Source organism: Mauremys reevesii, linkage group 10 (genome assembly GCF_016161935.1).
Source record: "Mauremys reevesii isolate NIE-2019 linkage group 10, ASM1616193v1, whole genome shotgun sequence".
In the NCBI taxonomy this organism is placed as follows: Eukaryota; Metazoa; Chordata; order Testudines; family Geoemydidae; genus Mauremys; species Mauremys reevesii.
Window position 1 is genome coordinate 27,025,734 of NC_052632.1, and position 21,881 is coordinate 27,047,614.

General features: G+C 44.3%; 1 protein-coding gene across 4 annotated transcripts in view; it reads left to right on the forward strand.

Moving 5' to 3' along the window:
• LOC120373565 (neuronal acetylcholine receptor subunit alpha-7) overlaps positions 1-21,881 on the forward strand; it is a 108,655-nt gene that overhangs the window by 32,281 nt on the left and 54,493 nt on the right. For all 4 annotated transcript variants that reach the window (XM_039492194.1, XM_039492191.1, XM_039492190.1 and 1 more), the window contains exons 2-4: positions 2,362-2,547; positions 3,175-3,263; positions 4,815-4,954. In XM_039492194.1, the coding sequence (XP_039348128.1) occupies positions 3,209-3,263; positions 4,815-4,954 (195 nt within the window). In that variant the 5' untranslated portion in view covers positions 2,362-2,547; positions 3,175-3,208. The remainder of the gene's footprint in view (positions 1-2,361; positions 2,548-3,174; positions 3,264-4,814; positions 4,955-21,881) is intronic.

The window sequence follows — 21,881 nt, forward strand, 5'->3', positions numbered from 1 at the left end:
TGACTCCTTGGTCTGAAATGCACTGGTATCTGCTCGTGCAGGGAACTGCAGTTTGTACTTTACTACCCTAGCACGATTCAGTCAATCCTTAGGAGTGAAATTCACTGGCTCCCTTAATGTGGCTACAGAAAGGCCCAAGTGCAACTGAAGCAGCCTGGCTGTGCTGTGTGGAAGGCGGCTGGGAAGAGAAGAGGCTATGCATGAGAGACTCTGCATCTTTTACCTACTGTGGGACTGAGGACTTGGCTACGCACACATTGCACCACATATAGTTAGTGATACAGCCCCTCTACTGCACATGTAGTTAAATTAGTATAGTTTCTTCTTATAAGGTAAGGGGAATAAAGTGTAACACTATAGCTACATCCACAGGAGGGATTGTACAGAGTTCATTATTTCAACAGGAATACAAGTCCCTAACTGAAATAATTGAATTGGTACAAAACAGTATGTAGACCAGACCTAAACATCATGGAGGCACTCCTCCACACCAGTATCTGTGTTTGTGTAGGGACTAGGGATGTGTGCTTAAGCTGAGAGAGAGTGAGAGCTTGAGGAGGTAGAGGCAGAATCAGTATATCCGTGAACTTCAGGGATCCACTGTGTATTCTGCTGCTAGGAGAAAAAAATCATCTACATATGCCCAAGCTCCCCCCACTCCCACCCATTTACTCAGGTTCTGCACATGGGCTGTGGATTTCAGGATAAGTGAAAGTTTTTGGCAAAATAGGTACATTAAAAAGCCCTATTAATAAATTTGTATTTTGACTCTTTCTAGCCAGTTCCAATCAAAAGTACAGAGTTGTGGCAAATGCATATTTTTTTTCTCCTAAGCACTGATTACTTAAGATTTATGGTTTTAAGGCAGTAGCCTGAATGTTTGCTTCCCTGGAAATTTGTGTTTACTATAAGTTACGGTTTAGTGAACTGTAAAATGCCCCACAGATGCTGATCTATGAATTAGCGATTCGTAAAGCTCTCCAGCAAAATGAAGATGTCTCTTTGCAAATCTGAGCTTCACAGAAGGTTTAAGTAAGGGTGTGTACGGCGTGGGGAGGAGAAGGATGGCTGTTGACCACGGGCTAATCAGAGTTATGATTACATTTCACTGGTTGATGAAGTGATCCCTGTATGGGGTTTGTGTATAAATTTAGGTTTGTTAAAGTGCTTCAGTATCCTTTGGTTGAAAGACAAGAAAATATAGAAACACTACTGGGTATAAAGTAATCTGATATTTTAATACACTCCTGATCTTGCTGAGTGGTTTCAATGCCTGTTGAAGTCCATGGATATGAAGGATGCTGAACATCCAGAATTTGGCACCCAGGAGGACTGAAACCCTTAAGGAAAAGCATAAACATATTAATTGCATGTAAAGACAATTTTTTTTTGGAAGGAAAGGAAACCAGGCCTCAGAAGACTAATATTTTTGTTGCTTCAGTGTAAGAGCAAACAGACCTGAATCTCATTGGCTGAGTAGCATGGCGAGGGTTTGAGGCTGTGGGCTCCGTCCCAGATCATTGGATATGGCTGACTTTCTGGTGTCCTTTAAAAAATGTGTTTAACATAATCAATAAATCAGGGGCCATGGATTTCTCCTGCAACTCTTTTTAAATTACGTGGTATTCTAGACACTGGAAGAATAACCATCTCACACCTGAGCTCCCAGCTCTGTGCATCAGCTGGGATCTAAAGATCACAAAATAGTTCATGCATATACAACGTTATTTGATTCCACCTGCCCTCAAAAACAAATGTGACTGGGGTCAGATTCCTGGCTATGGCTGCAGTGCACACAGTGCAAGTCAGGGTTGGGGAGGTGGGCAAAGGTGACTTATAGCTCTCCTCTGCAGTCCTTTATCCTGCTGCAGCTCTGGATAGACCAGTACCCTTCTTTGTCACCTTAGAGCAGCAAGTTCATGCCACAGCCAGTCTGCAGTGGCCCCTGGAGCTGAAGGTACTGGTGAGGAGCAGCATGGCATAGGGGATCCCAGCCACACTCTCTTTTTCCTTGCTACCCCAGCAGCCTGGAGTGAGAGAGGCATAAAGCCACCTCTGCACCAGCAGAGGTTATCCTTCCTGGAGCCAGTTAAGTGGGTTTAGGACTAATTCATGCTGGCTGCTGCACCACACTAGGGAACCAGGTGCTATGTTGCTGAAGACCAGGGTGCAGGGGGTTAAGTGAGGTAGGAGTGGGGGCTCGTATTCTCAGTTTTCCAATGATTGGACCTTTAATTGCACTTAAAGCTAATCAGGTTCCAATAAGGTGCTCTCACTTGAGGGACCACCAGAATGTATATTCCTGTCTTATAAATAAGTGCAAGTTTGACACAAGTTTTGCTTTTCCCTTATTTGTCCCAGGAGAGGCGCCTCCATACTGCTGAGTCAGCTCCATTTACTAGGAATTGCTGGATTTGTAGCCGCCCCAGCGTCTGGCTGCTGTGCAGAGAGAAGGCTCTCAGTAGGCAGGGGTGAGCCAGAGCTCCTTCCTCCCCCGTGCTTCGCACCCCAAAGGAGAAGTCTCCAGCTCAGCTTGGCTGTTAAAACGTGAGCAAGAGTAGCTGGATCCTGCGGTAGTGAAGTGCCCCTCTTGGAGTGAACTGCAGAGACGGGCAGTGGAATGGGGCCAGAGGGGAGTTGTGTCTGAGTGACTGTCACAGGGCTGAGTAGCCATGGAGGGAGGGAAGGGGTGGAGAGAGAGATCCGCTCTTAGCTCACAGGCACAGCCCTATAAAGCTAGGGCTGCTCTGTTGAACGGGCTGCATTTCTCCTGCTGCAGCAGCAGCAGCAACTGTCTCTGCCTCCCCTCTGCCCTGCCTGAGGGTCTAGAGGGATTAGGGAAAGTAGGGAAATCCATCACGTGGAGAAGGAGGTGGAGGGAGGGGGGCGGTCATTAGCATTCGTGTGCTGTGCCTGAGCTGGCAGCATCTCAAGGAGAGATCCGGGGCCAGCCCAGGAAGGGAGCTGGCACCAGGAAGAGGAGCTGGAGCCCTGTTCCTGACACCCGGTTCCCCAGAACCCCTCAGCCTTGTGTGCCCCCAAGCACTCGCCTTCCAGTCTCTGCTCTGCGTCGCTTTCCCTTTCTTTATCTTACTCCAAGTGCCTGGTCTCGGCAGCTGCCTGGCTGATTTGGGGCTCAAGCTGAACTTTGCTTCTGGGTTTGGGGCTCTGCAGCTGCTGCACTTTCCCAGCGAGGCTGGCTCTTGGGATGGGACTCCGGGAGCTGACTGTCTGGCTGGTCGTGGCTGTGGGGCTCGTACATGGTGAGTGGACTTCTGTGCTCCTCTTTCCCTTTCTGCTCCTTGTGGCTGTGTATCTTTGCTAAGCCCCTTCTCTCTACAGGGCTCGGGCTGGAGTTTACTGTCCTGGTTCTTAGTCATCAGGTGTAGCCTTGGTGATGAGGCCATTGTGCAGATGCTCTGCAAATGCCCCTAGCCCAACAGGTAGCCATGGGCAATGTTTGGCAAGCTGAGAGGAGGGGATGTATGTGATCCCTAATGTGCTGGCATGTAAGGGGGATGCCCATGTGGGTTAGGAAGAAAGGCAATTGCCTTTAAATCCTTTTGGAGAGTCTTCTGCAGGGCTCTTCTGCAGTGGTGGGTGGACTGATGCCCACCCCCGTATTGTCCTCTCTCCCCACATCCTGCTGTTGCATTGGTGCTCAGACCACTGTTCCCTAGCCCAGATCATTGTCTGGGATCAGCCTCAATAGTTTTTACCCCTTTGGCAGGGGTAGGGGCTAAAAGATGAGGGGGAGGGGAAACATACCTCTGGCTTGTAGACAGTAAGCTTCTCAGGGTAGGGACCCTGGCTTCCTTTGTGTGGGGAACACAGGGTTGGTGATCAGGAAATAAGCAGGGGGTGTTGGAGGGGATGACAGATGACATTGCTTTGGGATGGGGACAGACACACAGGTCAAACACGAAAAGACCGATTCCTACAGTGATGTGGATTTCCACCTGTACACAGTCCTCTAATTCTCTCCTGTATTCACTCTTCCATACCTCCATCCCAGGGGTATAATTTCTCTCTCACCAAAAGTAAATGACAGAATCACTGCCCTCCTTGGAATGATATGGAGCTTTGAGGTGCACAAAGATGATAAAATTTCCCCAGTGGTGTTATTTAGTATTTGTATTACTGTAACGCCTCGGAATCCTAGTCATGGACCAGGACCCCATTGTGCTAGGCGCTGTTCAAGCAGATTATCCCTGTCCCAGAGAGTTTACAATCCAATGATATGGGTACTTTGGTTGTCCTTATCCAGTTATTCTGTCATTGTCTTGTCCTTTTCAGGTATATCACATTCTTCTGGTTTTCTAGTTACAGCTATGCTACAGCAAGTATCAAATTATGAGCACTGTATTTCATCCATTTAAAAACTGCTACATCTCACTAGTTCTCATCCCTGATCCAAAGGATGCAAATGTTGACACATTGATCTTAACATTTGGAAATTGCTCTCCCTGGCTAAAGAGGGGAACTGGCCAGAGTGGCAGATTCTGAAAGGTGAGACACATCAACCAGAAGTTCTACCTACTGAGTCAGGGAAGAGAAGAGGTGAGTGGTAGCAGTTTTGGGATAAGAGTTTGCTATGGTAATTAATGGAACAGATGTAATACATGAATTATGGTAGCATTTTTTGGAAGGCGGATGTAGAAAATAAAAGGTAACATAATAGCTGATTTGGCTAGTGGGAGCAGATTCTGAGTGGAAAGCATTTCTGAGCATTGCGTTCATTTACATCATGATGCTGGCAGTAGATTCCTAAGTATTTATCAGTTTACTTATTCAAACAATTTACTTGTTCAAAGTGTCCCTGCAAGGAGAGTTCCAGAGGAAGCTCTATAAGGAGTTGCTGAAGAATTACAATCCTCTGGAGAGGCCTGTGGCCAATGATTCCCAGCCGCTCACTGTCTACTTCACTCTTAGCCTCATGCAGATTATGGATGTGGTAAGTCTTTAACATTACAGGATGCTACTTTCTTTAAAAGGCTAAGTATTACTGCACCCAATTGACTTAGCCATGGAAATATGATGGTGATGGGTGGATGGTAGAGCTTCTTTGGGAAAGCACGGGTAAATCAAACAGTCCAAAGCCAAGTTTTGACTGATTCATTTTTTAAAAAATAAATCAAGATTTTAGCTATGTCAAATTTAAGTCTCTTTCTGAGATCTGTTCAACCTTCTAGATACTCACAAACCTATCAATTCTCAGAACAGATCGCTTTCAAAGAAAGAGTCAAGGTTTCTTCTTTGCTTTATTCTAATCCTTAATTATACTTTGATCCAATGTGAAAGTGCTGTCTTTTGAAAGAGATGTAAAACAAAGATCCTGATTACAGTGGCTGTTAAAGAACTCATGGCACTTTTTGGTGGTGGGTATCTGGCCACATCTCACCTTGGATCATTGCATTTTACATTGCTCCTGTATCTTAATTTAGATAAGCTATTCTTCATGTCTTATCCTAAACTTTTATGTAGCTGTGTGCTGTTAATTAGCTGCTATGTTCCACGCCACAACTGGCTGCATATCCATGGTGAATGAAGTGATTCCTGTACAGAGTTTGTTATATTTGCATTTGTGAAATGACAAAACTGCTGGGAAAAATCCCATGAATAGGTAGAATGTACCACATGAGGTCGTTGATATGTGATATTGGGGTGGTTATACTTTACTGTTCACCATATCATTCATTTTTATTAGATTTAAAGTAATTTATAAACAGGTTAGTTATTTAAAAACTAATAGTTAACCTCCAAATGCCATAATGTCTCAGCAGATGTTCAAAGTAAAAAACATAAGGAGCAGCAGAATAAATAAACCGATGGGATTATACATGACAGATAGCTTATTTTTTTATTTCCTTACAAGCTGCCGATTGGCAAAAGCTGGTCATTGTTGATTTACTATCAAAAGGTCAGTACACTGAGAGCTGTGCAGGCTTAAATGTTCATAGTCTCTAGTAAACATCACTTTTAGGGTGCAAGTTTTAGATTTCCAAGATCTAAATGGGAATCATATAGGCATTTCCAGTGTGAGATTTATTGTTCACTGACATGAGTGTAGCTAGTAGTACGCATATTTTTGTGTCTGTGCAATTAAAGCCAACAAGTAAACCTATCACTTACTGTATATTCTAGTTGTGGCTGTTGTCATACATGTAATACATGGCACATCAGAACATAACAATGGCCATACTGGGTCAGACCAATGGTCCTTCTAGCCCAGTATCCAGTGTCCCAACAGTAGCTGGTGCCAGGTGCTTCAGAAGGAATTAACAGAATAGTGCAATTTATCTAGTGATGCATACTCCTCCAGTCCCAGCTTCTAGTAGTCAAGTTAGGGACAGACAGAGTGTAAGGTTGCATCCCAGACCATCTTGGCTAAGAGCCATTGATGGACCGATTCTCCATGAACTTATCTAATTCTTTTTTTAACCCATTTATACTTTTGGCCTTCACAACATCCCCTGGCAATAAGTTCTGTGGGTTGATGGTGCATCAGCCTGTGGAACTGGTGGGACACTGGATAGGAGGACAGAAATTACAGGCAGCATGTCTCTAGGCGCATCAGGGAGGGAAGGATGGGTGTTTTATGTAGGCTGGAATAGGCAATTTGAAGAGGCACTGGCAGGTTACATTTGCTGCATAATTTAATCACAGACTGTGGCTGCACCTGCATGGGCACATAGTATCGGGAGAGGTCAACTATGATGTGGGTCAGAAGCACAGGCACAGCAGTAGACCATGCTGTAGATGGTACTACCTTCCCTGTTGGAGGGTATACAGGGCGATGGTATTAGTAGTAACTGTTTGTTATGGTAGTGCCTAAGAACCAACCAAGAATGGGGGCCCATTGTGGTAGGTGCTGTACAAATCCAGACTTACAGACTGTTCCTGCCTCAAAGAGCTTACAGTCTAAATGAACAAGACAAGCACCAGATGGGGGAAGGGGTGTTAAACAGAAGCATAATGAACAATGTGATGACAGCAAACATGTTAGTTCCACATTTTTGGGGGGAGTGGGGTGGGCTTAATTAGGAGGGGATCAACTAAATGGAAATAAAAATGAAGGAAGAGAGCTCCCTGAGGAAAGAGGGACAGGGCAGGGGACAAGAGGGTAATAGGGGCTGATGTAGATGGAAGCTGAGTTGAAGGGAGTGGGAAGGAGAGAGTTGGAGCAAACAGCCAGTCAGTGCAGGCAGAGGAAGTCCACTCAACTGTAGAAAGTTCCCTGACTGTCCGAAGCCCCCTGCTTTGGCTGCTTCTGCAGCTGTTCCTACCAGCTGGATACTCTGGCTGGTTCCTCTCAGCAGTTGTTCCCTAAGGACACATGGCGGGAGGGAGAAGAGGCGAGAGGAGGAGAGGCACCACTTGGGTCCTAGTGCCCCCAGAGTAGAGGAGGCTTTTCAGCTCAGTTCTGGGTCCAGAGAGATGCTGGGGAGGAAGGGTGGCCCTGACTGGATTCTCTGGCTCTCCGTGTGTGCTGTCTGCACCTACTTACTTATTTAGATTTCATCTCTTTGTGCCTTCCTGCCTTGATAGTGCCAGAATTATCAGAAGAGCTCAGCACTCCTTATTGGGGCCTGACGTTCAAAAGAGTTCAGCACTCTGCATGATGAGCACTTGAAAAGTTGGCTGCCACCTCTTCTGGTGTAATATGTAATTATGTACAGTTACAAATACAAACTTCAACATGGTGCAAAGTACCTTAGCTGAACTCCAAATAGACTTCAAAAAAGCCTTCCACACCATTGATCTCATTTCCAACATGGCCTCCAGCTGCAGAGTTCCTGCTTGAGTATGTGCGTTTCCTTGCAGGAATTCGGACAGTGCAGCACGGTCCCCTCCATATGCGGTGCTTCTTGTACAAATAAGTTTGTATAAAACCTAAGACCAATCAGAGTGTTTCCATATTTTTTTAATTCGAAAAGTAAGTTTTGTTAAAAAAAGAAAAAATCAGTGCCCCTTTGCAGTGCATTTAACCCATTTCAGCATTATGCTGATACCTGAGAAGCTGAAAGTGAAATTGACAGGGAACTGGTCAGCTAGACAATAAGAAAACTGATTAGTCTATATTTGTTTGAGCTGAAATACAGAAAGCAAACAAATAGCATGAAAAGATGAAAGAAGTTTACAAATTATTTATTTTAATAATTAAAGGTGCTGTTTATAACAAAATTAATTACATTGAAGGGCTTAAAAAATATAGACATATGTGATGTAGCCTTACTGAAGGCAATGCAATTACGCCTGGAATTAATTTGGACCATATGTGTTAATCTGTGTCTACACTAGAAAGGGTTTGTCAGTATAGCTGTATTGGCAAATCCTCCTAGTGGGGATGTAATTTATATCAACAAAAGAGTTCCTTTACTGCTATACTTATACCAGTTCTCTGAATGAAATAAGATATCCTGGGAGGCTTTGTCACTGATATAATTGCATATAGGCTGGAGATTTTGCTATGATGATGACGTGCAATATTCCCCCCGCCCCAACACTCCTAACTGACATAGCAATGCAGGCATCACTGTTAAGTGTAGACCGAGCCCAAATGAACACTAACCAGAGTGAAAATAGTTGGATACTCAAATGGCTAAAGGCCAACAGCCAGTGAACTTTACAGAGTTGTCATTTTTTCGGGAGTTGTTGAGTATAATAAAAAATAATAGAAGGAAAAGGCAAATATCCATATATCGTTAGATTGAAAACTCCTTTCTGTACATTGTTTTTTAATTCAAACAACAAGCCAGTGATACTGTAGTTACTGTAAAATTGATTGTGTCTTTCCCTTGAAGTGTTGGGATTGACAGGCATGGGGAGAAACCAACCGGGCTTCACAGTATAAAATAAATGAGTATTCTGCATTTTCAACAAGAATCAGATACTGAAGGGAATGATGAGTACTCATCACAACAATTACTTAATGAGCTAGTAACAAAATGTGCCACCAACATATTTCCTGGTGACAGATGCATTTACTTTACTTGACTCACTTAGCGGTAGATTAAGGGTGCATTTCTAGTGCACCAGACTGGGCACCACCTCTACAGGAGGCCCTTTAATTTCCTCTGGTGAATAGAATGTGCCAGCCCACAGCCCAGCTTATTCATCTCACTTCTGTTTTCTCCTACACAGGGGAAAGAGGCAGAAAGTACTTCCAGCCCCTCTGCCACAGTAGGGGTTACCGCCTCACAGTTTTTAATGGTCCCTGAAGGACCCAGTGAATGCTTCCCCCTGCCCCCCGAGGGTACTGAGCCTACTGAGTCCTCTTTACTGCTGTGCTTATTACTGTAGAGGCTGACATCAACATTAGGTAGAGAAGAAGCTACTTAGATCTTGTGGTGGCAGGGCCGCCCAGAGGATTCCGGGGGCCCGGGGTCTTCAGCGGCAGGGGACCCTTCCGTTCCGGGACCCGCCGCCGAAGTGGCCCGAAGACCTGCGGCGGGAGCCCCCCGCCGCCGAATTACCGCCGAAGCGGGACCCGCCGCCGAAGTGCAGCCCGGTCTTCGGTGGTAATTCGGTGGCGGGCCTTCGGGGCACTTCGGCGGCGGGTCCCGGAACAGAAGGGGCCCCCCGCCGCTGAAGACCGGGCTGCGCTTCGGCGGCGGGTCCCGCTTCCCGCCCCGCCCCCTTACCCGAGCGCGTCTCCGGCGTGTGTTTATAGCAATAGAGCAGTTCAGGAATAAAGAAATGGAGATCAGACTTCACGTTTCATTTAGGAACCATTACAGTGTTTTACAGGACCAGGCTGATGAAAGTCTGGAAGAAGGTGGTAGTCAAGACAGCAGAGGGAAGTAGTGGGCTTCCAAAGAGGGTGGAAGAAAGATGGATGGTTTACATCTGGAACATGGGCAGTGATTGACAATTGGAAAGCTCTGAAGGCAAAAAAGGAACAGCGCAAGGCACAGGTAGAAATCTTAGAGGCGTATGAATGATACAGAGGAAAAGATAAAGAGATGCAGGAAAAATAGAAACAACAACAAGTCCAGTGGCACCTTAAAGACTAACAGGTTTCTTTGGGCATAAGCTTCCATAGGTAAAACTCACTTCTTCAGATGCATGGAGTGAAAGTTACAGATGCAGGCATTGTATAAGGACACATGAAGAGAAGAGAGTACCTCACAAGTGGAGAACCAGTGTTGATAGGGCCAATTCGATCAGGGTGGATGTAGTCCACTCCCAATAATAGAAGAGGAGGTGTCAATTCCAGGAGAGGCAAAGCTGCTTTGTAATGAGCCAGCCACTCCCAGGCCCTATTCAAGCCCAAATTAATGGTGTTAAATTTCAAATGAATTTTAGTTCTGCTGTTTCTCTTTGAAGTCTGTTTCTGAATTTTTTTTGTTCAAGAATAGTTACTTTTAAATCTGTTATAGAATGTCCAGGGAGATTGAAGTGTTCACCTACTGGCTTTTGTATGTTACCATTCCTGATGTCCAATTTGTGTCCATTTATTCATTTACGTAGGGACTGTTTGATTTGGCCAATGTACATGGCAGAGGGGCATTGCTGGCTCATGATAGCATATATAACATTAGTAGACGTGCAGGTGAATGAGCCCTTGATGGTGTGGCTGATGTGGTTGGGTCCTCAGATGGTGTTGCTAGAGTAGATATGGGGGCTGAGTAGGCAACGAGGTTTGCTACAGGGATTGGTTGGTGTTTCTGTGGTTTGGTGTGTAGTACTCAAATGGGAAATCTCCTGGAGTTGACAGAATTCAAGCAGAGGCACTAAAGGTGGAAAGTGAACATCTGATTGAGTACCTAACAAAACTCTAACAAAATGCAGGTGAAAGAACAAGTGCCACAAGATTGGAAAGATGATATCATTGTGGCATTGTCAAAAAAAGTGATGATCTTATTCGGTGCATGAACTGGAGATATATTATACTGTATCAATCCTGTATAAAGTATTGTCTACTATTATGCTGAACAGAATGAAGAAGGCAGTGGATGAAATGTTATGAGAGAAACAGGTGCACCATGTGGTGAACTGATATTCACCCTTTGACAGATCATTGAAAAAGCTACTCTTTGGCAAAGACTTATCTTAATCAATTTTATCGACTTTAAGAAAGCATTCAGTAGTGTCCACAGAGATCTGCTGTGGGATACAAAACAAGCTGATCAATGTAAGCAGTAGCCTTGATGATAAAACAGACAACACAAGGCATTTTGGATAGTATAAAATCGATTAGTGGAGATGAGTTACATGAGGTTGACTTTGCTGACAACATTCCTTTTCTAAGTATGATGAAGAATGGAATGACTGCCCTTACATCAGAGGTTGAACAGGAAGCAGCAAAAATTAGACTGAAAGTAAGTGCAGAGAAAACTCAAACTATAATAGTAGGAAACTGGAAAACTGATGCAAAGGTGTACATGGATGGAAAAGAAATCGAACAGGTAGAAGAATTCTCCTTCCTGGGGAGTGTGGTGACATTTGAAGGTCGCTGCAGTAAAGATATTCATATGAGATAGGGAAAAGCAAACACAAATTTTGGAAGAATAAACATCTAGTCAAAAATCTCCATACCCAATTAAAGGTTACATTATACTGTGTGATTGTACTGAGCATGCAACTGTGTGTAGCATAGACTTGGCTGATTATAAGGACTAACAAAAAAGGAGGCTGCCCATCACAGATGGTTGAGGAAGATATTCCACATTTCATGGAAAGGCAAAATAACAAATGTGAGAGTAAGGGAGCTGACAGCAGGACATGTTAGAAAATATCCCAGAAAGAAGGCTTGTGGTTGGGACATGTGCACCATATTGTAGATAGGAAACATGTTAAGTAAACAGTGAATTGGGTACATGAGGGAGGAAAGAGAAAGTGAGGAAGGCCAAAGAAGAATTGACAAGGGAAAGTGACAGAGAGCTTGAGTGATCTTAAATCAGCTGGGAAGAAGTACCACAACTAGCGAGTGACCGTAATCAGTGGAGGAACTGGACTGCCCATTGTGTCAATGGTTCAGGAGGATCTAAGGATGCATTGGGGATTTTTCAGGTGTCCTTTCGGTAGTTTTTATTTTATTTTTTCCTCTGGGAGTTTATCAGTGTTTATTACCACAACAACAAAAAGAGGTGCAAATCAGTGCAAAAACCTATTAATAATTTTTCTGGGTAAACATTGGGGTTTATTTGAAAAGTTTTCAGTAGATTAATGCTTCGAATTCTGTTCATCAATACGATTAGCTGCAGAACTCAAAACACAATACCACCTCTGAGTTTAAGAAAACAATATATCTCTGATCCCCAAATACAACTTTTCATTTCAATAAACAGTTTACTGTTTTACACTTAGAACTATTAGCCTATAAATATTTACACTGAATGTGCCACACCATTTGCAACGCATCCACTCAACTTCATCCTTTTCTCCTGTTTTTGTTTTCTTAAAACTTTTGAATACCTGTACTTTCTTGTGTTCTGAAACGTATTCTGATTTTCCTCCCATTTTAGTGTATCATATTTAAACTGTTATATGCTAACAGCTTGAAATGTGTATGTGGCGAGCGTGAAATTCATCAATACGTTCAGATGCACACGCACTTCAGAGCTTGCATGCGTGCCTGTTTATGTATTAGTCTAGAAGATGCACAGAATAGCCTTACTTCAACAGGCAGCTTTGCAAATACACACAGACTAATGTATAATCGTAATACATATATCTCATGCAATGTATTGTATTTTCATAATAAAACAAGTTATTTTTTATATATTTGAATGATAGAAAAGTAGGGTGAAAATCTGAAAAAAACTGAATAATACTTTTTGTAAAGCCTGTGAATTTTTCAGTAAAAATCAGTTTAAACTGAAAACAAAGGGGTTTAATGTTAGGACTCCATGAACCATGAATGCAGAGCCCCCCATCCTCTGTCAGGAGATGAGGCACAAAGGATGAAATATTGACTCTTGATAGTACTAGGGTATTAGGGCTTGTCTGGGTTTCAAGACCAATAAGTGTAAAAAAAGAATGTATACAGTGTCTTGGATATTACCTCAGTGTGGTGGAAATGATGCATTTTCAGAATTCTAGTTGCACTGTGCATGTTCAGAAGGAAAGCACATAGATGATTCTAATATGTACTATAAATAGCATAATTTGAATTGCTCATATAAATAGAGGCTAATTTCTCATTAAACCCATCAATCTCATAAATAAGGTTTCCTGTACCATAATAAATGCATGCAAAACATATGTGTAAATAAGATTAAGGCTGGGACACACATCTGCAAAATAAAAGACCTTTGCATTGGACATTGTTGGCTTTTGTTAGTTCTTTCACTTTGGGTCTGTGTGTACCCCAAGGAATGCTCAAGACCATAGTAAAGGTGGGTGAAAAGGAAAAAGAGTGAAAATATATCCTGAGTGTGACAGCAAATCAGCAGACCGAATGATTGTGTTAAATAAATAAATAAATACAACAAAATAAACAACATTTTTTTGTCAAATACTTTGCCTAAATTCTTTCTTTGGTTTTCAGAATTCCAGCACTGTGGTTAGGGACGTGAGGCTAAGGTCAATAATTAAGCTAGGTTTTAGCTGTGCTTTGGCAGTGATTAAAGTAGAATGGAATGAGCCAAGCACAGCTGTCATCTACCAAAAGGGTCTAGGTCGTCTATCTGCTGGAACCTCAGGGAGTGCAAAGCTACCATTGAGTAGTCGTCATTTTCAAAAGTGACAAGTGACTTTTTGAGTGCCTCATTTTTCAGTATCCAACTTGAGGCACTTAAAGGGGTCTCATTTTTCAGAGTTCTGTTCTCAACACTTGCCTCTAGTTGGGTAAACAAAATGGAGCCACCTCAAATTACTAGTTAGCCTCTGAAAATTTAGGCCATGGTGACTGGATAATGCAACATCAACAGTAGGGTATAAATTAGGATAGAATTTGCTTAATCTGGATAAATCTTGCCTAACCAGAGAAATTAAAATATCATAGACATGTAGGGCTGGAAGGGACTTTGAGAATTCATCAAGTCCAGTGCCCTGTGCTGAGGCAGGACCAAGTAAACTTAGACCAGCCTTGGGGTCAGCAGGGGCTTTTCTTGCAGCCATAGCCTCTTGAGTGGTGATTGGGGGAGAGGAGCAAAACAGCGGCCACTCCTCTAGGGCTGCCAAGAGGGGTTGGTCCCCGCCCTCCTCTGGAGCCACAAATACCAGAGAAGGAGACAGCCGGTGTGTTCGCCACCTTCTCAGGGGCAGTAGGGCTCAGGCTTCTGGCCTCAGTCCTGGGGTAACGGGCGACAGGCTCCAGCTGCACGGCAGTGGGCTCCTGCCACGGGCTCTGACCATGGGACTTTGGGCTCTGGGCTTTGGCCCCTGCTTTGGTCCCTGCTGCCTCCCTACCCACCTCCCCATTCAAGGCTTAACTTGTCCCCCAGCTTGCCAGGGCTGAGTAAGTCTGCTGTGAAAAGTGATATTTGTTAATATCATTTTTCATTGCCTCCCAGCTAGCTAAGTGTTGCGGGTGGTGCTGGGTACATGTCAGGCCCCCTCTCCCTCCCTCTGTGAAAGCAACGGCAGACAATCATTTCACGCCTTTTTTCCTGGGTTACCTGAGCAGATGCCATACCATGGCAAGCATGGAGCCTGCTCAGCTCACCGTCACCGTACGTCTCCTGGGTGCTGGCAGACGTGGGACTACATTGCTACACAGCAGAAGCTCATTGCTTTTTGGCAGCAGACCGTGCATTACGATTGGTAGCCATCGTCATCATATTCCTGGGTGCTCTTTTAGCTGACCTCAGTGAGATTGGTCAGGGGCGCCTGGGCAGACATGGGAGTGACTCAGCCAGGTCATTACCATCTTCTGAGCACCCAGGAGATGACGCTGACTAGCAGTCCTACTGCACCGTCTTCTGGCGAGCAGCCAGGAGATGATGGCTAGCAATCATAATGCAGCATCTTCTGCCAATCACCCAGGAGATGACGATGGCTTGCAGTTGTACTGCACCGTCTGCTGCCAGCCTAAGATGTAAAAGATAGATGGATCAAAACAAGAAACTGACCCAATTTGTTTTGTGAAATCAACGGCCTGCTAAACCCAGGGTTTTGAGTTCAATCCTTGAGGGGGCCAGTCTGTGTGACAGTTGTTTGTGTTTCTCCTTGATGCAAAGCCACCCCTTTTGTTGATTTTAATTCCATGTCATCAGTTGTCCCTCCCTCCGTCAGAGCAACGGCAAACAATTATTTTGCGCAAAACTAGGTGAGGAGGCGATGGCAGCGCGGTGACGAGAGGGACATGGTCATAGACTTCTCACAAAGCATGGGCTGGGCAATGTGACCTGGCAATGTGCACATCAGGCTGATGAGCTCTGCAAACATGCTGGCCAAACAGGAAATGAAATTCAAAAGTTCGCAGGCCTTTTTCTGTCTACCTGGCCAGTGCATCTGAGTTGAGAGCGCTGTCCAGAGCGGTCACAATGGAGCACTCTGGGATAGCTCCTGGAGGCCAACACCATCGAATTGCATCCACACTAACCCAAATTTGACCCGGCAAGGCCAATTTCAGCGCTATTCCCCTTGTCGGAGGTGGACTAAAGAAATCGATTTAAGTCGGTTTAAGCCCTTTAAGTCAAAAAAGGGCTTCATTGTGTGGATGGGTCCAGGGTTAAATCGAGGTAATGCGGCTAAATTCGACCTTAAGTCGTAGTGTAGACCAGTCTTTTTTTTCTCAAGACTACGTTTGTGCAGTTTTGTTAACCTTTCCTCATGCGGGGCTCTCCAGTTCCTTCTCTACCGTTGTGGCCTGAGCTGGAGCTCAGCCGACTCGCTCAATTTTTTTTTCACTTTAGCTAGTTTAGTTAGTTTTTACACAGTTTTACTGAATATTTAGTTTCAATTGTCCTTTTCCTGTTCTCTCCAACAAAAAAAAAAGTTTTTTCCCCTTCCCGTTTTCCTGTCAGTTCATACTATGCCTGGCTCACCAGGTTTTAAGAGGTGCACTACATCCAGAGATGCCATTCCCATCTCGGATGGCCACTCTCAATGTGTTCGCTGTTTGGGGGAGTCCCACGTCCCCCAAAAGTATGCCCAGTGCAGTAAATTAAAGGTAAGGGCATGAAAAGACAGAGACCTGAGGCTCAAATTAATCTCAAAGGAGAAGTCCCTCAGACCTGCCTCTGACACAGGTGCGGAGTCCTCTTCAAGACAAAATCCACCTGGGTCAGTAAAGGATAAAAAAAATGGCCACCTTTCTCGCCTCACAGAGACCAACTGCTGTCCAAATGATCTTGGTGCCGACTGCTCCGCGGCTCAGCACGTACAATGCTCTGGGCACCTCCGGCACTGCCCGTATCCTGGCTGCTGCCGATACGCACTGCTCCAGCGCCGAGGCTTCACGCTTAAAGTCACCTGTCTCTTCTCATATGGCACCGATCAGCACTGCAGAAGACCTGGTGCCAACTCAGCAAAGCCTGCCCGTGCCACAGCCAAGTATGATTGCTGTTGCAGCACCAACATCTCAACCACCCATGCCTGCCCATACAGCACAGCAGCACTTGGCACTGGCCGACCCCATGGCTCCACTGTCACCTCCAACACAATGTACTATGGCTGCAACTACCTCAGTACTGCAGTTCATTCATTCAAGGGATTTGCCAGTAACACTGACCCCAGAATCCTCGCTGCTCGGTACTGATCTCTCACCAGAACCGTCAGCATGGCTCTGACAGCTAACCGCTATTCCCTCTCACTTCTCTAGTGATGAGGATGATGATGTTCAGGGAGTTTTTTACCATACTATTCCTCCCCTCTTCACACTCTTACTAGCATGGGACCAAGGAGACCAAGGTCCTCATATTCCCAGGACCTACCACCCTGGTATAGACACCCGTGAATGGGACCACCCATGCCATGCCCCAGACAGTGGCATTATAGGAGCCTGTGGGGATCATACAGGAGACACTATAGTGACTGACACAGCCCCAGAAGAGGTGACAACAGATCTCCTCCTGAACCTGTGCATACTTCTACGACTGAAGAACAGGAACAATCTGCAACCCTGCACATGGAAGAGGGGGCACCTGACACCTCTCCAACCAATAGTAACTCATCGCCCTCACCAGACAATGCTGTTATGCCCCTACCTCCAAACAGCGGATGATTTCAGGACCTCTTCAAAAGATTGGCTAACAAACTCAAGATTACTATGGAAGAGGTGTCAGAAAATCATCATGAGCTGACCAACGTATTACAACCTTCCAGTGCATCCAGGATTGCCCTCCTTATTAATGCAGCCATTATGGACCCTGCCAAGAATATCTGGAAAACACCAGCAACTCTAACCCCTACCTGAAAATGCCCAAACCGGAGATACTATGTCCTATTCAAGGGCTCAGAATTCCTTTTCACACACCCAGCACCAAATTCGGTCCACCATGACGGCCGTCGTTATGCGTCAGGCTTCATGATTTACATCTTCTTTCTCACGTGAGATTCAAAATACCATGGAGGATCTCCCCTTTGATGGAGAGAAGTTATTCGCTACAAAGATCAACGAAGTATTGCACACCATGAAGGACTCCAGAGCGATGCTCAGATCCCTAGGTATCCGCACACCATCGACTAGAATGAGACAATATAGGTATCAGCCTTATCAATGCCCATGTTATCCAGCCTACACTCAACAACACCAGAGACCGTATGATCAATAAAATCAACAACGCCAGAGACCTAGGCACTAATGATGATGCCCCACACCGTTGACACCGAATACGGACAGACAGTGCCAGGGTCATACTAATAGCCCCTACGTGGCCCAGACAGGCATGGTATCCATTTCTAACGAAGATGTCTGTTTGCCTTCCGATTCCGCTTCCCCTCCTTCCAAACCTATTATTACAGTGCAGCGGTCAACTATACCACCCCAACATAACCATGCTACACCTGAAAGCATGGCTTCTCAATGATTCTTTAATGAGGAACTAGACTGCTCTGAACAGGTACAAAGGGTACTGTTACATAGAACACAATCCACACATACCAACTATCTTCATAAGTGGACGAGATTCACCCACTGGTGAGCAGCCAAACAAACCATGACTCTTCTGCTACTACTCGACTATCTCTTAGAACTTAAACTATCGGGGCTCTCCCTCAGCTCCATAAAAGTGCATCTAGCTGCAATTGTGACATTTCACCACAAGACCGGAGACAAAGCGGTTCCTCAATGTCCTATACCTGGACATTAAACCACCCACTCCACCTTGGGACCTTCACTTAGTCCTCACATGCGTGATGCACCAACCATTTGAACTGCTGGCAACATGCTGTCTCCTGCATCTCTCCATGAAAACTGCGGTTTTAGTTGTAATTACATCTGCCAGATGTGCCGGAGAAATTGGAGCGCTCCTGGCTGACTCACCGTACATTATATTTTTTTAAGGACTGAGTCACCCTCTGAATGCACCCCGAATTTCTTCCCAAGATGCACTCGTCTTTTTACATCAACGAACCTATCAATTTGCCTACCTTTTTGAGTCAATGATGCACACACTAGACATGTGCAGCGCATTATCCTTTTATTTGGACAGGACTACACCTTTTAGGACTTCCCTGAAACTCTTTGTTTCCATCGTGGAGCGATCCAGAGGTACATCCATCTCTAACCAGAGACTTTCTAATTGGATAATGGGCTGCATCCGCCTTTGTTATCAGCTGAAGAACATAACTTCTCCAACTTCTGTTAGGGCACATTTCACCCACAAGGACATCTCTTGAAGAAGAAGAGGAGGTTACTCACCTGTGCAGTAACTGACATTCTTCGAGATGGGTGTCCCTGTGGGTGCTCCACTACCCACCCTTTCCGCTCTACTTTGAAGTTGGAGCGGTCACCATTGTAGAGACGGAACTGAGCAGCCCAGCCGTGCAAATTGAGACATGGTTGGCGCATGAGACCTGTGCGAGTACTGCCGTAAAAATCTCCAAGCGAAGGCGCAGAGCACACCGACACCTGGAGTGGACACCCACAGGGACACCCATCTCGAAGAACATCAGTTACTGCACTGGTGAGTAACCTCCTCTTCTTCCATTTTCCTTTTGGGGTACAATTGTAGGCAAATAATTTGCAATGAATTAACTAATTAGCAGTATTCATAGAAGCAAACTACTTCACTTCTTTACATTTCCCAACTATGTAGGTATGGATTCTCCATTAATTCAAAAAGTATAGCAGTTAAAGCATCATCTTTATAAGTGGGCATTTAATAATATGCCACCTGTGATTGAGGAGGTTTGGAGCCTTACTGTGAAAATGATTAAGGTCCTAGAAAAGAGATTCTGTAATGATGGATTGCTGTAGAGTACAGGGATGAGAACATAAAGCTTTCACATTTTACATAGTACCTTTTACTAAAATAACAGAATCAGCAAATTCACATGTCTTACAGTAATTATTAATAGTCACTATAAAGCAGCTAATAAAATTACAGTACTGGACGTAGTTTCTGTGCTCTGAGCCTGGGTAGCTCAAGTAGCCTTCTACATAACTGGTAAGTCAAGAAAGTTTTGGGACTGAAATAAATACATTCTATGCAATTTTCACAATCGAAAAGAAAGTTCAGAGTTATTGTTCTTCAGTTGTTTTTTAAAAAAGAGAACAATGGAGACTAAGTACTGTTTTATGTTGCAGCCATTGAACAGTAAATCAAATTATTACTTAATACACGCTGCATACTGAAAACAAAAACTTTTCTCTTTACATATATGGACCAAATTCTACAATGTTACATCCCTATGGAAGTTAATGGGAAATAGACGAGTATGTGAGGGCTGAATTTTGTCCATGTTTGATTTTAGAACATTCCCGTCTTCAACTGGTGTAAGTCTGTTGGGGACAATGGAGCTACATTGATTTACATCAGCTGTGGATCTGCTCCTACATACTACTATGGTCCAAAAGTAGTAAATAAAATGTTAGATACTCTCCTTTTAATTTAAACTCATATGAAGTCTTGCAGAAAAGAATATACCATAATAAGTTATTACCATGCAACTTATTGATATAAAAAGTGATGGTGGAATGTGAACAAACTCCTTTCAATACAATGTAAATAGAATGAAAGAAAACCCTTTTCCAAATTATAGATTACTTCTCCAATAGAAGAATTCAAATCTTAAATATTATAACCAAACATGGTACTTATTTGAATTAATATTGTGTCTTCTGAATAGAACTTGATTGCCCGTCAGTCTTCAAACCAATGCTTCTAGCTTTTAGCTTTTAGCTTAGATATACCTGGAATGAGACAGTGACAATGTATGCTACATATAAAAACACTTGCATATGGAGTAGCAAAAAACAACCTCTTTATATTGTTGAAAATTAAACATGATTTCTCCCTAAGAATAACCACAAAGAGGAAGAATTAGACTCTCCCTTCACTTACATCTGTGTCACCCCATTGATTTACATACTATTAACTGGAGGCAAAATTTAGCCTAAAATGGGAGGCACCAAGAGCAAAGCACTTTATTTGCAGAAATATAAAACTAGGGAAATTTAGACAGGTAATCTATCTGAAGTGCTCAGGAAGTGGTATGAAGCCCATAACTGCATGTCTGCTTACCTCTTATTTAACCTTGTTAATGGAACCACCTGCAGGGAAATCAACCAATAAACATCCCTGGTGTCCTGAACCAGTGTGCAGATTTACTTCTAAAACAGCTTCATGTGGTGTTTTAGTGGCTGCTTGTTTGTTCAGTTGTTATAACTAAGGCTAAGCTTTTGTCATGGATATTTTTAGTAAAAGGCACAGACGAGTCATGGTCAATAAAGAAAAATTAATGGAAACCCTTGACTTGTCCTTGACTTTTACTAAAATTATCCATGATAAAATGGGAAGGGTCTGGGCAACTGCGGGGTGGCTGGGAGGTCCAGGTGGGCTCAGAGCTCCAGGGTCCCCTGCCCCCTCTCCCGCGGAACCCGGGGAGCTGTGGAGATCCCCCTGCCCCCTCCTCACAGTGGCTGGGGAGCTGTTGGGTACCCTTACTGCCCATGGCAACTGTGGGTACCTTACAGCTCCCTGCCACTGCAGGAGGCGGTGGGACCCTGCAGCTCTCAGCCACTGGGGCTTCAGTCACGGAGTTCTTTGGAAGTCACGGATTCCGTGACTTCTGCGACCTCCATAACAAACTGTAATAAAATCAGTATAACTTTCTTTAATTATACAACAGATGTAAATAGTTTTACATTTGAACCCTTTTCTATCTATGGTATTTATCTTGCTTTTTATACTACCACCCATCAACATAATATCTAAGCACCTCACATGTAAAATCAATAGAAATAATGAAGTCTCTAGTGGTCTTCATGGAGTCTCTGGCACATCTCCCTTTGGGGGTCAAAATTCTGCTTGTGGTAGGGTTTCTTGGGGGTGCTGGGGTTGGGGAGGATGTTGTATTGGGACAGTGCCGCTTACTGTGGAAAAGGCTTTCTCAAAGAGGAAGGTTTTATAACATTTCCTAAAGATGACCAGGCTCTGACATTGTAGTAGTGGGGGTGGTTGCATCTTTTGAGAATGAGCTATAAAGTTGAGTGTCATCAACGTACCGTTGGCAGTTAAGCCCCTAGTGTCTCACTACATCTCTGAGTGGTCTCATGTAGATTTTGAAGAAAAGGGGGGATTGTATTGATCACTGTGAGACCCTACAGGTGAGGGCTTTTGGGAGGGAGGAGCAGTTACCCATTACTGCTCTGAACTTTGCTGGAGAGGAACCATTGGAGCTGTTACAGTGCTGGACCATATACTCCAGCTATGTCACATGAGCAGTACATTGTCTACTGTGTCAAAGGCTTCAGAGAGGTCCGGTAGTGTGAGCCAGGCGCTCTTATCTTCATCCCTGGAAGGGCTGGCTCTAACTTTTTTGCT